This window comes from Cygnus atratus, chromosome 13, assembly GCF_013377495.2.
Source record: "Cygnus atratus isolate AKBS03 ecotype Queensland, Australia chromosome 13, CAtr_DNAZoo_HiC_assembly, whole genome shotgun sequence".
NCBI lineage: Eukaryota > Metazoa > Chordata > Aves > Anseriformes > Anatidae > Cygnus > Cygnus atratus.
The window spans coordinates 7275128-7290793 of NC_066374.1; the positions used below are offsets into that span (position 1 = coordinate 7275128).

The 15666-nt window shown below is 40.3% G+C and overlaps 1 protein-coding gene across 1 annotated transcript in view; it reads left to right on the forward strand.

Moving 5' to 3' along the window:
* IL1RAPL2 (interleukin 1 receptor accessory protein like 2) overlaps window positions 1-15666 on the forward strand; it is a 339990-nt gene that overhangs the window by 314533 nt on the left and 9791 nt on the right. Inside the window, exons 8-11 of the mRNA XM_050713426.1 lie at window positions 4810-4837; window positions 5802-5947; window positions 11487-11630; window positions 15330-15500. Coding sequence (XP_050569383.1) covers window positions 4810-4837; window positions 5802-5947; window positions 11487-11630; window positions 15330-15500 — 489 coding nt within the window. The remainder of the gene's footprint in view (window positions 1-4809; window positions 4838-5801; window positions 5948-11486; window positions 11631-15329; window positions 15501-15666) is intronic.

Consider the following 15666-nt stretch of genomic DNA (forward strand, 5'->3'; position numbering starts at 1 on the left):
GATGACATTCATTTCAGCATCAGTGTTAATCTCAGAGATGAATAGTCTCCTGTCAAAGTCACCCTACTTTTTCTCTCCTACTGAATGTGTTGTCTGCTCATGATACAGCTCTCTAGGACTTAACCAGGGCTTTCAGAGAGCAGCATTTTTTCCTCCTTGTTTACCGTTTAAGGGAGAGATGGGTATCTGTCTGTAGGGATGTCTGATACCCGGCTTGTGCGTGGCTTGTTCCAGATGCTGGTTGTCATTTGCTGTACCAGTTGTAAAGAAAACAAACACTTGCATCCACATGAATGTTTATGGAGTTCGCACGTAACAGCATCTTCTGGTCTTCCTGATGAATAATTACCTGATTAATAGCTTTTTGAGCAAAGACTAAGCTATGATTATACACTGGACAAGGTGGTCCCAGCTCCAATAGATAGATGATGAGTATAGATCATAAAGAAAGCCAAGGTCTTTGCATCTTCCATCTCATTCTTTTTTATTTTTCGTCTATTTTCTGAGTTGTTTCTTTCTTCTAACAGTGATTTTGGAGAGCAGGCAGAGACAGAGATTCTGTTCCTTTATCTCTGGATCAATAATATGAAGTTCGCTCATTTAGGCACCGGTTATTAAGTTATACTAAAATAACTGACCTAGTGTTGCACCTTAATTGTGTTCAGATGGAATTGCTATCATATATTATCAGAATGGCTTTAAGTGTAAAATCCTCTTTTGGGCTTCTGACCACAAAATACAATTACATGAAATTTCTGCCATTGCACGTAATCAGCATTTAGCAGCACTGTGTCTTCTCTGGTATCTGAACAGAGTGATTTTGGTTTTTGCTCTTCCTTCACGTCAGAAGGACAGCTTGAGGTTTGCATTTAAAGAGCCCTCCAGCTCCAGGGACGTTCCAAATTTTTCTTTGACGTGCATTTCTGTTAGTGAAATTGAGTGTGAAAAAGTTGCATTTGTACCTCATTGCCCCATCTCATTCCACATTCGTGTTTCAAATTAATTTTGCAGTGATTCCTTTTCTTTCTCTGTTAAAATGTTTTGACTCGGTTTACAGACCCCTTGCTATTCGGCTTCTCTTCAGCAAAGCTGCTTCTCACGCACCCAATCTCCTGGGCATCCCAGCCAGCATTCAAAGCATCTACCAAAACCTACTGCATCGTTACCAGCAGTTCCACAGTCCATCCCTTTTCTCATTTCAAAGTAGCTATAGCAACTGCAGGAGTAACTTTTCGCAAATGGCTTTTTCATAGTAGCAGCTCTTGTTTGTGCATCCCGCTGCAGCTCTGCTGCTTCAGGGAAACTAAGCGGCACTGACTGTTCCATCAGCGCCCTGAGCCGGCCCGCATCTCCCACCCAGTCGTATTTATTGATGTATTTCAAAAAATGTCATGTATGTTTCAAGTTTGATGAGCCATGGGAAGCTTGCTGGTTAGATGCTTTTCCCATCAGTGTGCTTGTACGTGACATTATCAGCATGTTGGTTTTTTAATGCTGAAAAACTACAAGTAGGTGGAAATTGTTACGAGCAGACCAAAATAAGCCATGGGTTGTTCCTTTGGCAAATACCCAACATTTTACTTCCCTGTGTTAAATTAGTTCACACATTTAAAAGTAGAGTTCTAAATTTTTGGTGCTGTCCTTACCACGGACACAACCATGGGGACACACAGCACCCAGCCCTCACGTGCATGCTGGATCATGCATAATTACCAGGCCATCTTCCTGCTTTTATGACAGCACTGAAATAGGGATGCATATGATTTGAGCAATCCTATTAAAATCAAGCCCCAAGAACGGTTTGTTTTGGGGACAGGCTTCACCCCCAAGTACTACATGCAGCTCTGGCCTTGCAGTTATTTATTAGACCTCGTTAGAGAGCCTCATAATGAAAAGTAACCAGTCAGTACTGCAGGGTTGAGAGGTGACAACCCCTTCTCTAATGCACCTCCTTGCCTTCCCCTGAGTTAAGCTCTTCAAATGTTAGAAATTCATAGGGGGAAAAGGAGAAAGAGAGTTTGCTTTCTAGGTGGGTTTTTCACAGCAGTAATAAAATGTCATGTAAATTGAACCAGAGCTATTAGAGAAGGAATCAAAGCCTTTAAGCCTGCCTGCAGAGTTGTCCATTGCACCTAATTATATAAGGAGCCCACAGGAAATGTCAACACCATCTCTTTGCCATGGCAAATAAATATTTTCAGGCGTAAATCTTACTCTCGCAGCCACCTCTGTGTTGCTTCTTTTCCTTCTTCAGATGACACTGCAGAAGAGTTTGCAAATGACCGTAGCACCCAATTTGTAGAGCATGTTTGTCTTTTCTTTTTTTCTTCTCTCTGTCTTCACCATTTTTAAAGTGCAAATAGTTTAACTCGTTTGAGAGGCATGGAAAGATGTGAATAGAGACATTTGGAACTGCGGCCTTATTTCCTCCTGCTGATTAATTTTACATTCTGCCTTTTCACCCGCAGAAGTCAACTGATGGGTGCAAAACCACCCAGACAAGATGAGAACGTTGTACCCTGTTAGGAGGGGATGCTAAGGGAGGGAGGCAGAATTACCATCACTGCCTGGCCTAACGTGTTAGGTACTTTGCAGAGAAGTGAGGAAGTGACGGCTCTCTCCTGAAAAGCTCACGCTATTTAAGTAGACAATTTATGGGCAGAGAATGAGGAACAGACTACTGTTAAAGACCAGAAGGAAGGACTAGAGTTCTTATCCCTGTTCACAGTCCAGATCCTCTATCTAAAGAATGAAAGTTTCCTTTTTGCTAAGTCCTGACTCCCATGCAGATCAGTAAAGATTTGGAATCAATTATTTGATCCTGCAAAGAGACCCAGGTGAAGCTTTCTTCAGGCCTTGCCATCTGTGGTCAGATGAAACCTGACAGTTGTAGGAGAATATGGTTTCAAAGCAAAAATATTTTATCTTCAGATTCAATTTAGTACATAAATGCAGTGAAAAATATGACAAAACGTTTGAAAAATCTGAAACATGGGATATTCTTCAAAGAAAACATTTGTAGTATGACATTACAGTTGTTTTTAATTCACATTTTCTTAACTGATAAATCATCAGTAGACAAAACGTTTTGTTTCAGATGAAATAAATTGCTTCAGCTTGAACAAAAAGAAAGCATTGGGTATTTTTTTCTTTTCACCCACCTCTTCTCTCTCTCCCTCCATGCTGTTTATTGTGAGTTGTCAAGCACCACTGATTTCTGTATGTATTCAGTAATGGAATTACTCTTACAGTTTGTTCATCAAACCAGAAAAAAAGAGCCATTATTTTCTCAACTTGTCGGAACTGGCATGTGTTGGCAGTGTTACTGGCAAGGTTCCCACCAACTCAGATAAGGACAGAGCTTCATTTTCTGCATGTTCAGCAAATGTTATTGCAGCTTTAAGGTCTAACTTGTTGACGCTATATTCCTTTTCTTCCCCGAAAGTATTGTGCCCTACTTTTTCTGAACCAACTGCAAAATGCAATGAACTAAAGGCTATGCACATATTAAAAAATAAAATAAAATAAAATGTAGATGGGTGACTATTTCTGTGGCAATAGTGTATCACAAGCTGTAGAGGACTGGTTGAAAAAAAATAAAATAATAAAGGCAGGAAGGTTTAACACCACCAGGAGCTTTTCTGTACGTTGCTACCAGCACAATGTTTAAGTTGTCTGTCAGCATTTTCATGATACATTTCATTCTGAGATCTTTCTAGAGACTGCAATTAGCATGAAAAGAAGTGAAAAAAAACATATTCTTTTTTATGAAAGCTCCTTTTTAGCTGACCATACATTATTTAAATTTAGGCTAAAGGTTGATTATTTTAAATAGATTCAGAATAATAGTTTATTTTAATTGTAATGTCTTCGTAATTGTTACTGTGCATAAAATATGCTCATTATAATAAACACAAGACAATTTGAACATTCATAGAGTGCTCCAGTTAATGTCCCAGATAGCTCCTATGTTAATGATTTTGTTTGTTCCCTGCAGCATAATTTGTAGGCTAAAATTTGTAAAGCGTATTGTTTAACAACAGAGAAGGAAGACTTCCGTGAGTTTAAAATATTTTGCTGTATAAATGGAATATTAATAGATAAATGAGAATTGATTTATCTGATCCTCAGTGGTTTACACTGATTTGAGTCTGCAGGCAGATTGGGCTGTCCTGGGAGGTTTCTTTTCTGTCCAGAAATGGTGAAAAATCAGACTTCCTTGCATTATTTTCAACACTAGGAGTCGGGGCCAAAATAATAGTAATAATAAAAAAAAGCAGAAATACAGAAATAAATGAGGGTGAATTTGCATAAATGATGCAATCCAAGTTTCCAAATGCAACACACGTGCCTGTCCTTAAACTACTGTTTTTTCATTTGCCTTTTTTGCAAGTTATACAGCCGTAGTGAAAGGGGTGAATATTTGTGGGTGCTCTGGTGTGTCTTCTGAGTTTCTGTCAGATCACACAAGCCTTTAAAGGTGAAGTGCCATATGAAATCTTACTGAAGTATTTCGTTTGTAGCAGTCAGACTTGCATTTTTGAATTTCAAGTGCAAATCCCTCACAGTTCTGATTAGTTTTCAGATGTGGAGATCTGTGTTTGTTATATGAAATTATGTATTGGGCATAAGAAAACGCATGCATTCATTAAAAACCCCAAACAGCTTTGGTTTGTAGTAGAGAAATTTGGTGTTTGTTGTTATTAATGAAAAATTTAAGCTCTCCAGGAGAAACAGTTTCCATCCAGCACAAACAGTACTTTGGCTAACTACCCGTCTTCCCTTGTACCTTTCATCAGTGTCTGGAAGAAAGATTTATATGGGGTAGTAAAATAAAGTAAAATACAGTTTTATCCATAAAGCCATGTTAGACTGCCAGCAGGACTATGTGCAATGGTGAGTTCAGGAGCTTCAGATTGTGAGGGCATCGTGCATTTTATGTTCGTCTCCTTGCCTTTATGCAGCAGTACACTACCAGGATCAAATGAACCTGGCAGATTATACTTGAGATCACATTTCCTTGCTCAAAGGACCCATAACTTTCTTGAGCAACTGATAAGTCTTTTGAGAGAATAAGGCATTTTATTTTTAGTCTTATGTCATCATCAGAAAACACTTGCATTTACTTTGCATTATTTTAATGTTGGTGTCAGAAAAATGACACGAAAAGGCTGTACCTCTGGCCTGAAACTCTGCTACAGCTTTCTGTTCCTTATGGGGGAATTTCATATATCCCATTTGTGCTCTCAAAGGAGCAAAGAGCTCTTGCTTTTGATACTGTTTCCTTATAAAGTCAGGGGGGAGGGGAGGGGGGGGGGGGCGTGGAAAATTCCAGAGTAGCATAGCTCCTTCCATTGGTTTTCAAGATTGCATTAAAATGTAGCACAAGACACAGCCTTTAAAATATTGCCTTATAATTTGCTCGGCCGTGGCATATTTACTTCTCTGGAAAGTGAGTATTTATTGCTTCTTTTAAAAGAGGAACTGTTTTTAGCGTGTTAATTCTGGGGGAGCCAAAGTAAACCAGCCGCGTGCAACTGTAGTGCTTACTGCCACATTCCTCCTGACTTGCCCCTGCTCCTCGCTGCAGACACGAGGGGAGAAAAAGGGGTTTGGTTGTTGTGAAAGTTGCATCTGTGAAGTCTCTTCCAGGCCACTGCAAACTCTTTCCAAGTCCTCCTTCAGGAGTGCAAGGAGGCCAGGAAAACTTTGTATCTTGTGCTTGACGAGTCATGGTTCTTGTGGGAATCTCCCCACCCTGTATTCATTCAGCTAAGAGAAGGTTGTATCTTTCCTTTCAGACTCCTTAGAGAACATCTTGGAGAAAAAGAAGTTGAATTGACATTGATCTTTGACGCTGTAGAGGAGGCAGATCTGGCGAACTATACATGTCATGTAGAAAACAGGAATGGACGGAAACATGCCAGTGTTCTTCTGCGCAAGAAAGGTAATTCTCAGTATTTTATTCGCTGTAATCTCTCTTGCCTCAGCAGCCACGGGTCAGCCAGTAGCAAAGGTCCTGCTGGTCTGTCTGAGGCAGGCTGAACTTGTGGGTGCTTACTGGAGCTGAAGTACATTTGTGTTATGGCTTCAGTTTACTATTTGCGGAAAAAAAGAATCATGAGCTGTTCTTTAGTCACTAGTGAATCAGCCTCACAGGTGATGTACTTGCCTGGAATACAGTCACCCATAAAGCCCCATTAAAATCAATGGAAATATTTTGTTCTAAACAACCTATGAATTTGACCCAGAGTTGACTGACTAGACCAGAGGTAATTGTGTGATAGAGTTAAAATATGTATTTCTTACAATAGGAACCTCAGCAGTGAGGTCAGATGTTCTCATACATCTCCACTTCCTTTAACAGCTTCGCTGTTTAAATGGAAATCTTTAAATAATCGCCATGCATTTTGATTTCTAACTGCAGAGGGGAATGAAAACATTGCAGTGGTAGCTACAAATCAATGAAGAATTACCTCATTGTTGCATTACTTTGCTGGATACCGTGCCTGGAATTGGGACTACCACTATTGACAAGTTATCTGTAGCAGAACAGGAACCATTTGGGTTTGAACGTGCCAAATTAAAAGGTGCTACGCTGCTCTGCTGTTTGTAGAAGTTGTTATCGTAAGGCACGTAGCAGTATCTCGTTACAGTTCCTATCTTGTTAGTTCAATCACCTCTTCTATTTGTAAGTAGAGTGACGTTTAAATTTGACTGTAATCTCTGTAAGAGGAGTGTCTTAGGCAGTACCAAAGCTATAAGACAGTAACTGTTGGGAGAGCAAGGAAAGGTTACACACTCAGGGTACAAAAGTAATGTGAAATCATAGAGCTGTAAGCACAGGAGATAGACTAAAGAGTTAATAACGTTGTCCAGATCTCTGTTGTCATTTTTGGCTATAAATCATTTACCAAAAGAGAAGAAGAAATGTTTCCACAAGGCACACCTGCAAGAGCTGTTCCAGTCCTTCATGTGCTTTCAGACCATAGAGGCAAAGGACACACTTAGCAGCAGATTGTGGATTGCAGTGTTAGTGTTGGTTAAAAAAGCCAGTGGTCTCCATCACCATCCTTGCAGCTAAATCCCACAGAGGTGTCCCCATTACAGGAAGGTTTAAATACACTGTTAGTACCTGAGCATGCTGAAGGTTGATCTCTGAGCCTAGGGTAGACGTCAACATGGGACAAATGAACAAAGAGTCAGGTGAAAGAACAGGAAGACCAGCCAAGGCATCCCTAGATGGGGTTGAGACCAGGTTCACCAGCATCTTGAGTCTGGCAAAGAACTACAGTCAGCAGGTTCACCTAAAGCCATGCTGAATGCTAAGTGCTGTGTTTCATGTACCCTCAGATAATCTGTATATAATTAAAGGTAAGGGAGAGATGGTATTGGGACAAAAAAAAAAAAAAAAACTAGTAGGGAGAGGAAATTTTGGGCTCAACAACCTTTTCTACTATTCTTTCGTGTGACCAGCAGGTTATATGTGCAGAAGTACAGTATTCAGTTCTGCCAAAACTGGATCAACTGTGCTTACACGATCTCCTATACGAGAGTTTTATTTCCTCCCAGGAAGAAGGGTGTAACATAGGCCATGCTTTATGGGAAGTGATAGGGGTAAAACAATACAGAAACCACAAACCACCTTGAAAAACAAGGGCCTGCAGTTGTGATGCAGAACACACACGAATGTTTATTTAGCATATAAATTGACAGGGTGTCACAACTTTAATTAAGGAAACTGGTCATCATGATGAAGGATTAGCCTCTTTAGCACAAAAAAGCGTTCTACCTTTCCATCCACTGAACCTAATAAATACACAACTGATAGCATGTATATCTGTGTTGACACTGGTAAATGCTCGGCTGTGTTGCATATATTAGCATAACAAGCTAGGTTTATTTATAACAAGAAAACGCAGACATTTCAGAGCTCTGCTGAAATTATGGAAGAAACAGTGCTGAATACAGAATTCGGAGGTGGAGAGGATCACTTCTCAGTCGCTATTTCATTTCTCTCTGAAATGTGACTGTAGAAAGCTTATATTCCCCTTGGGCATTCTTGGTAGTTTATTTTCAAGCTATTAAAATGCCGTTTAAAATATCCCCAGTATTTTCACTATGTCCTTTGACGACCTGTCGCATTGGCTTGTTTTTTAAAGTATTAATTAAATTCTTACCAATACTTGGCCAAACTTTTCCTTTCTGTAGCTTGATATAATTCTTATCCTATCTTTTTTCAGCTTGGATTTGATTGTAGAGTATTTATAAGCCAGGAAATATTACAGTTTTACTGACCTATGACAGGAATTAGGACTGGACTGGTAGAGGGCTGTCGACCAGCGCCCTCTATGTGTGTGTCAAAGGATTGTGGATTCCTATTGTAATGTGCTGCAGTTTTCCAGAAGCTGGGGCACTTGGAACAACAACAAGGAAGCACATCTCCTGGTCAGGGAAGTCTCTCTCCCTCTGAAGTCCTGCCTGCTCTATCCCTGTTGGGCAGGAGGTGCTGGCAGCTCACTTTTGGCTCCACGTTGCAACAGTGCTATAGGTTGTCTGCCCTTTTTGAGAATACAGGATGCTGTCTGATAGCCAGGAATGCTGCTATATTGATAGCCCCAGATCATGCATCATCATGTAGGATTTTTATTTTTGACTGAAAAACAACCAAATCCAGCTTTGCTTTGTGCTTTTTCCCCTCCATGCTTGAATTACATGGGACCACAGTATACACCCACTTATTCCTTAGTTGTGGAAATAGCTCAGGATTCCCTTCAGATTACTTTGAAAACAGTCCAGTATTCTCCTGACTGAAGTCTAAGTGCACTATAAAATAACTGTCCTGGAACATGAATAACTTGTCTGGAACTGCAGAATAAAATCGAGCGGTGCTCCTAGCGGAAAGAAGCAGTGAATTTAGATAAAAGTAAATATTACAATTATGTTGGCTCAACGTTTATTTTCAAGGAGGCTGCCTTTGTTCAAGACACAGGAAATTGATGAGTTTTTTGATGTCGATGTAATACTAAAATGATGAAGAGCCTTCTGAAGTATATTTGACTCTCACTTACTGAGTATTTATGAGACTTCTAGTATTTTAAAGGTTATAATCCTCTATATGATAGGCTGTGGCTGGGTCCTTCTACAATATTTTACATTAGGACCTATCTGAATATTATTATGTACTAATTTTCAGCCACCATTATAGCACAAAGCCCAGATTCAACTCCTCTCCTAATGTTGCACCTACTCGACTGCCTTCCCCATTGATCTCAGTGAGAACTGCTTGAGGGGTAAGGCATTCATCAGAGGCAGAGCTGGAGCAGGCAAGAAAACTGAGTGTTCGGGGGTTTCCTCCATTGCATCTACCTTGGAATAGAGATAAGGAGAGCAGAAGTTAAGTCTGGAGCCTAGGAGAATTATGGGGCAGAAGGACAAATAAAGGAGATGCAAAAGGAGATCAATTCTGCCTTTTAAGCTGGAATTAGCATGTTTGCTGCCATTTTGCTGCCATACCCTGCCATTGCCCAGGCAGGTGGCTGAAAGTCTGTGCTCCTGTGCAGGCTACAGGTGATCTTTAGGACACAGCGTGGGCAAAAATAGTCATTCAACAAACCCAGCTTTGCTGGGGATGTAGACAGGTCACTGCCACGGATGGGCTGTTTAAGTCCTGTAACACACAACAGCTTCAAATGGTGCCAAATCAAACAGGCAAACCCAAAAAGTGTGCAACATAATGTGCTGAGGGATTCGTTGACTGCTTAACTACAGGCATTCATTGCCCAGCAATTGGGGTTCAGCTGGAGCATAGATGAGAGAATACAATGGGCTCTGTTCCTGGACTTTATTCTGCAAGGTAGTGCAGGTCAACTGCGCTGGTCAGAATTGAGTGGCCTTCATCCTTTTCTCTCCTTCCCAGCTGGCAGTTTTGCCATCATCCCAATTTGCTGGTAGAAAAGTTTCAGTACAACACGAAAGGTATTTTTTTTTCCCACTGAAAAGTAATTTTAACCAACTCTGTTCTCCATTTGACCAGATTTCTCCCCAGAGCATATGCTAACTTTATCTTGCAGTGTAATAAAAGTCCCATGAATTCCCTGTTCTCAGAGAGATTAAATAGCTATTATAATAGACTTTTTCCATCTATTAGTCCATGACTTCTCAGCAGACAGACATCAGAGATACTGTAAACTGGGAATAACTTGACATCTGATGTTAATTATTGAAATACAAGGCATGGTGAGGCAGGGCTAACCCCAAAAGATACACAACTAATTTGCTTTTTATCTTGAAAATGACACAAATGACATACCAGTAATTTCTTCTGGCCTAAGTTTTAGAAGTGTAAAGATCACAAAAACTTTTTCTCGCCTGTATTACAGTTTTTATATCTTCATATTGTATTTATCACAGCAGCAAATATCTTCATGACATCTTACCTAATTAATATAGAGGCTATGATATAGATGCTAATATATATAATATAGATGCTAATATATAATATAGAGGCTAATTAATATAGATGCTATTGTCAAATTGGCATGTTTTGTCTTTTATGGTAATGTAATATGCCAAGTGGTGTTATAAGCAATATTGCGTTCTGAGGACATTTCAGGATAAGAAGTGATACTGTTAAAGCTAGCATCTTAGGTCAGATAGAGCACTGTATTTAAGGCTTTTTATCTCATTTTGGCATTTGTTTGCCAAATGACCTTGAACACGTTGCTTCCAGGCCTCTGTTTCTCCAGCTGTAAAAGATGGATAATTGCATTTGGATGAATTTGTGAAGTACTTTGGGATCGACTGCTTGTGATGTTTTGTAATAAAAGCATCCCAGTAGGAAATTTTAGCTAGCACTAGTTCCCATTTAAAGTATAACGTGTGCTAAACAAATATGTGAGAACTCCACTGGTAGCCGTCACAACTCGAAGTGTGTGCTTCTGGCTCCTCACGTTGTTTTGGGCACTCTACATGCTCAATTCATTCGCTAGTGATTCAGCCGAAGTCCTGGCTTGACAGCTTACATCAGCTCATCCGTTGGCTCCACAAATATAAAACCAAAGTTTAATATTATTTGGGGGACTGCAGTCTCCCAAATGGGGTACAATATGCCTAGTAAACCTATTCTCACATGCTGCATACAGCATTTGATGCTCTCTGCCAAGATAGAAGTTTCAAACTCCACAAGCTCATTAAAGGTTGATTAATCCTCAGTGTAAAATCACTACATAATTCCCTGGTAGAATTACGATTATAGCCTCAAATGCATTCTGGATGGCAATTTCAGAATTGAAAGAATAGAAGGAATGAGTGGTTGAAGTTGAATAATAGGTAGTGAACAAAAAACAACAACAAAAAAAGAGACATCCTTGATGTTACAGTGGTTATAACAAGAAGTTGTGCAATTTTATATGGAATTGTACAGTGGATTAGAGCAATTAAAGTTCAAAAAGATCATAACCTTTGTCTTTCCCTGCTAATTTTAGATTTGATCTACAAAATAGAGCTTGCTGGAGGTTTGGGAGCCATCCTTCTTCTGCTTATTTTGCTGGTGACCATCTATAAGTGCTACAACATAGAGTTAATGCTCTTCTACAGACAGAACTTTGGAGGAGATGAAGCAGCAGATGGTAAGCAGTTGCTCAGGAAACTCATAATATATGCACTGGAAATATTTCAGAGGTCCAAAGTGGTGAAATTTCTAGTTTAAGTTCAAACTTCTACGCACCCAAAAGTGTAAATCCCTAAGACTCTTTCTCAAAGCCTGCTGGAATCAGTCTGTTCACTGAAGTGTCACTGTTCTGTTCCATAGGCAAATGGGAGTATGAAGAAATGTTCAGGAGCCAGTTATGGAGGCTTGGATGCTGTTTGTGAACTGATTCCCCAGCAGAACTCTTTTAAACATTTCCCCATCAATTATTTGTAGGCTGTTGACTAACTCTAGGAACTAGTAAGAGTCAATTGTTATTGAGGTTAACTAGTTACCTCAGTTAATTGCGAGTCTGAAAACAACTTAATGGAAATATACAGCTTGCCTGAAGACTACATTTAAGAATAGCATGGGGTGTTTTTCAGTGTTTCCCCCCGCCTTTTGGTAGCGTATGATCTGTTTGGTGCCTAAAGCCTATTCTTTAAATTGAAGCTCTAATTTCCCTGAACATAGAATGTTCCTGCTCCCATGAAGCTGGAATAAGCCCTGGTGAACTAAATCCAATGCTTTAAATCCTATTAGTGAATTATAGCATATTATATTATAGCATAGTTAATATACTATTAATGTGCGTATAACTAGTATCTGCTGAAGATCTAGAGTACAGTATTCAAGTAAAGGTACTTCTCATAGCCTACTTCAACACTTAAGAGTCACATAGGCAGTCTGGAATGGTATCTAGAAACAATAACATTTTCAAAAGGAGCAGGGAACACATTTCCCCCATTGTGCAAAAACAATGGGCAGTTGTACAGACATGTTGCTTTCTGCAGCTAGCATCACCATTATCAAAAGAATTGTTTTCTGTTAAGCACTGGGTAGATGAAGTGTGAAAAGGTTTGGCTGCAAAGAAATCCATAGTTTTGGAGGATGGGTGGAATGATATCCAAGGGGTTATAGAATGTGGAATGTTAAATAGCAGGAACAGAGGTCAGGAAACTTCTCTCATTCTTTGTGTAAGTGGGAAAAGCTATAATTATGATTTTCTCACACTGTACAATACTGGATAATGTTTATTCTAATACACAGGAGAAAGTGAAGGGTAAGATTTTGTGATTTTAGAGGTAATTTACTTCTAGTACCTTGGGATTATACCAACGTGATTTCCTTGGCTTGCACCAGCCAAAAGTGACGTGAAGTGGTAACTTTCCTCCAGATTGCTTTCATTTGTTTAGCTCGTGTTTTCAATGTGAAGCTGCTGCATTTTTATTAATGCAACTTCATTGGTCAGTTACTTTTTAATTTATGAAACATTTTGAAGTTGTTTAGAAGAGACCTCACGAGTACTCAGAGGATTCTGTGTGCATGACAATTCTGAAATCAACCTCTTGTTTTTCCAGTGCGTGATTTTAGAGCTATGGCAGCTTTGTATCTCATTCTGATCCTGCCGAATGAAAAATGGAGGCAGAATGTTACTGAAGTCACAGTGTATAGAAGTGTGTTTCCTCCTACTTCTGTAGGCTAAACAGCGAACATGTAGAGGTCCTGTGAGAAGCCAGCTGCATATATGCCATTGCAGAATCGTATCCCATTTTATGCGTGTATTTCTTTAAAGTAAAAGATTTGGAACCGAAAAGATTTGCTTCATCCAATTGTTAAAAATACCCTATGTAAGCAGTGTTGGATGCATTCACTTCCTGTGTTGTACATAGCATTGCTTTTAGACAAAACATTTCAGCAGTACTGAATATTAAGGGAAGCCATTTACGAAATAGCCCCCAGCAGTGCTGCATCCAAAGCACACAGAGCAAGCAGTGGGTGAGGATGGCTAGGTCCTTCTGTTAACATCCCGTAAATGTGAGGCTTGTGAAGAGGCAGCTGAGACTGCAGAGATGTAGCACAAGCATATGGACTCACGGGAGCCCTGGGGGAGCTGCTTCTGTCTCTCTTTTGCTTGCTTGCATTGTGGATAGAGGAGACTGGAGAGGGCAGTGGTACCCATGCAGCTGGAAGGGACAGGACTCAGCTCAGGGACTGGGTTCACGCTGTTCCCAGTCCCTGTCTTCCTCTCTAAGCACACAGCTTTCGTGCTGCTTTGTAACCAAGCACATCAGTGCCCGGGGGTTTGCTCTGCTACCTTTACAGAGCTCTCATGTTTCCAGGGACGTTTGTCTCCCGAATCCCGTGGTTGTTGGCTTCTCTTAAAAGGTTTCAACAAGCTTCATTACGGACAAGATAGCAGGTTTTGGACATGGCTCCAAAGCCAACTGGCCTTCATTTCTTTGCTGTTAGTTCTGCTGTCAACTTTCCATCAGTCACTACTATTTCTGTGAGCTGCCGATTTCAGAGAAGTGCCAGCACACCAGGTGAACCTCCTCCCATACAGCTCTGGTGACACCAGGCAAATTGCCTTTTACAGACAATTATTCACATGCTTTGTCTGTGGCTCTGACCCTCATGGGTCTGGCTTTGTGTCAAGAATTATAAGAAAGCAACCATGGTTCCAAGGTCATTGAAGAACGTGTTGTATTACGATTAGCTATTTTTTCTTTTTATTGGAATGTATTGATGAGTTTTAACTGCTTCCATTATCTTTCATGTGCACAGTTCTTCACAGATAATTGGTACTCAGCAATCCCCCATTCATGCAGTTTTGTCCTCACAACATTAACTATTTGATTTTTCATTTCTGTAAATAATGGCAGCTGTGCTCTTCCCTGGAGACTAAATTGCTGAAGGTTGACTTTTTCAATACACTCTTTTCCATTACTGCAGAGGAATAACAAAGAGAAATGTCACTAAGACAGTCTGATCACAGCATGGATCTCAAGCTCGATAGCGGTGCCACTTCTGTTCCTGGCACGCTTGCCAGCTCTCAGCTCTGTGTGTCAGATGCAGAGAGCTGGAGTCTAGCCCCGGTGCTGTGCAGGAGGAGCAAGGAATTGGGTTGCCAGACCTCTGTGTCACAGCCCAGCTTTCCTCACAAGGCATTTTCTGGGGTCCCCTCTGTCACCCACCTTTCGATGGAGCCCTGAGGCTTTGCTTCCACCCTGAGCTGCAGGCATCCTAGTGCAGGAGAAAGTCTCTCCCTGCTCCACACTTGCTCTTGGAGTTATTTCTAGGTCTGATAAGGTGAGCCCCAGGTATGTAAAATGTCCTGGATCAAATGACCTCTAAAGTTATGATATTGGCTTTAAAATTTGGAAGATTTTCTGAAAGAATGCTTTGAACTGTTCACATTTGTCACTGTTTTCTGTATAATCAGTATTCATTTGAGTTTAAGTTATGCATTTCTCACATTTATTTGTGAAAGGAAGTTCTCCTTTGAGTGAGAACTCAAAACTTGCCCATAACCATAGCACTCTTGAGGCACAGGAGTTGAAAGAAAGATTTCCATTAGCACCAGAGAAAGGATTAAAATAAGAAGGTCCAGCATTAATATTTGTATTTGAATTTTTCCCAAGATCTTTTCAGATATGAAGTGTGTACACTGACCACATGAGGCAGACTTGCTAGCCAGCTAATTTCTCTGCAAAAGCCAGGTTATATGTTCGTATGAAAAGTACCAGTTTTGTTGGCGTGATCATTTCTAGGAATAATACAGTTTTCTAGAACTGTCCTATGCTTTTTACAGTGCTTTTGCAAACGTCAGGCTGAACGTGAATTTGTTTCCTTACAGACAACAAGGAATATGACGCATATCTTTCATACACCAAAGTGGATCCCGATGCATTAGATTGTGATAATAACGAAGAGGAGCACTTTGCACTGGAAATCCTGCCAGACGTTCTCGAAAAGCACTATGGATATAAGCTCTTCATTCCAGATAGGGACCTGATTCCTAGCGGAAGTAAGTATTTCTGACCTTTGAGTTTTAATTCTCTCCGATGTGCTGTGAAGGCCTGGACTGTGCAATAAATACTAGATAGGGAAAGCCTGTCCTTGTGAAGTGGTTGTCAGGAGCGGCTAAGTTTCCTCACTGCTGCAGATTTGAGCTCTAGGTTAGAGTTTGTTCC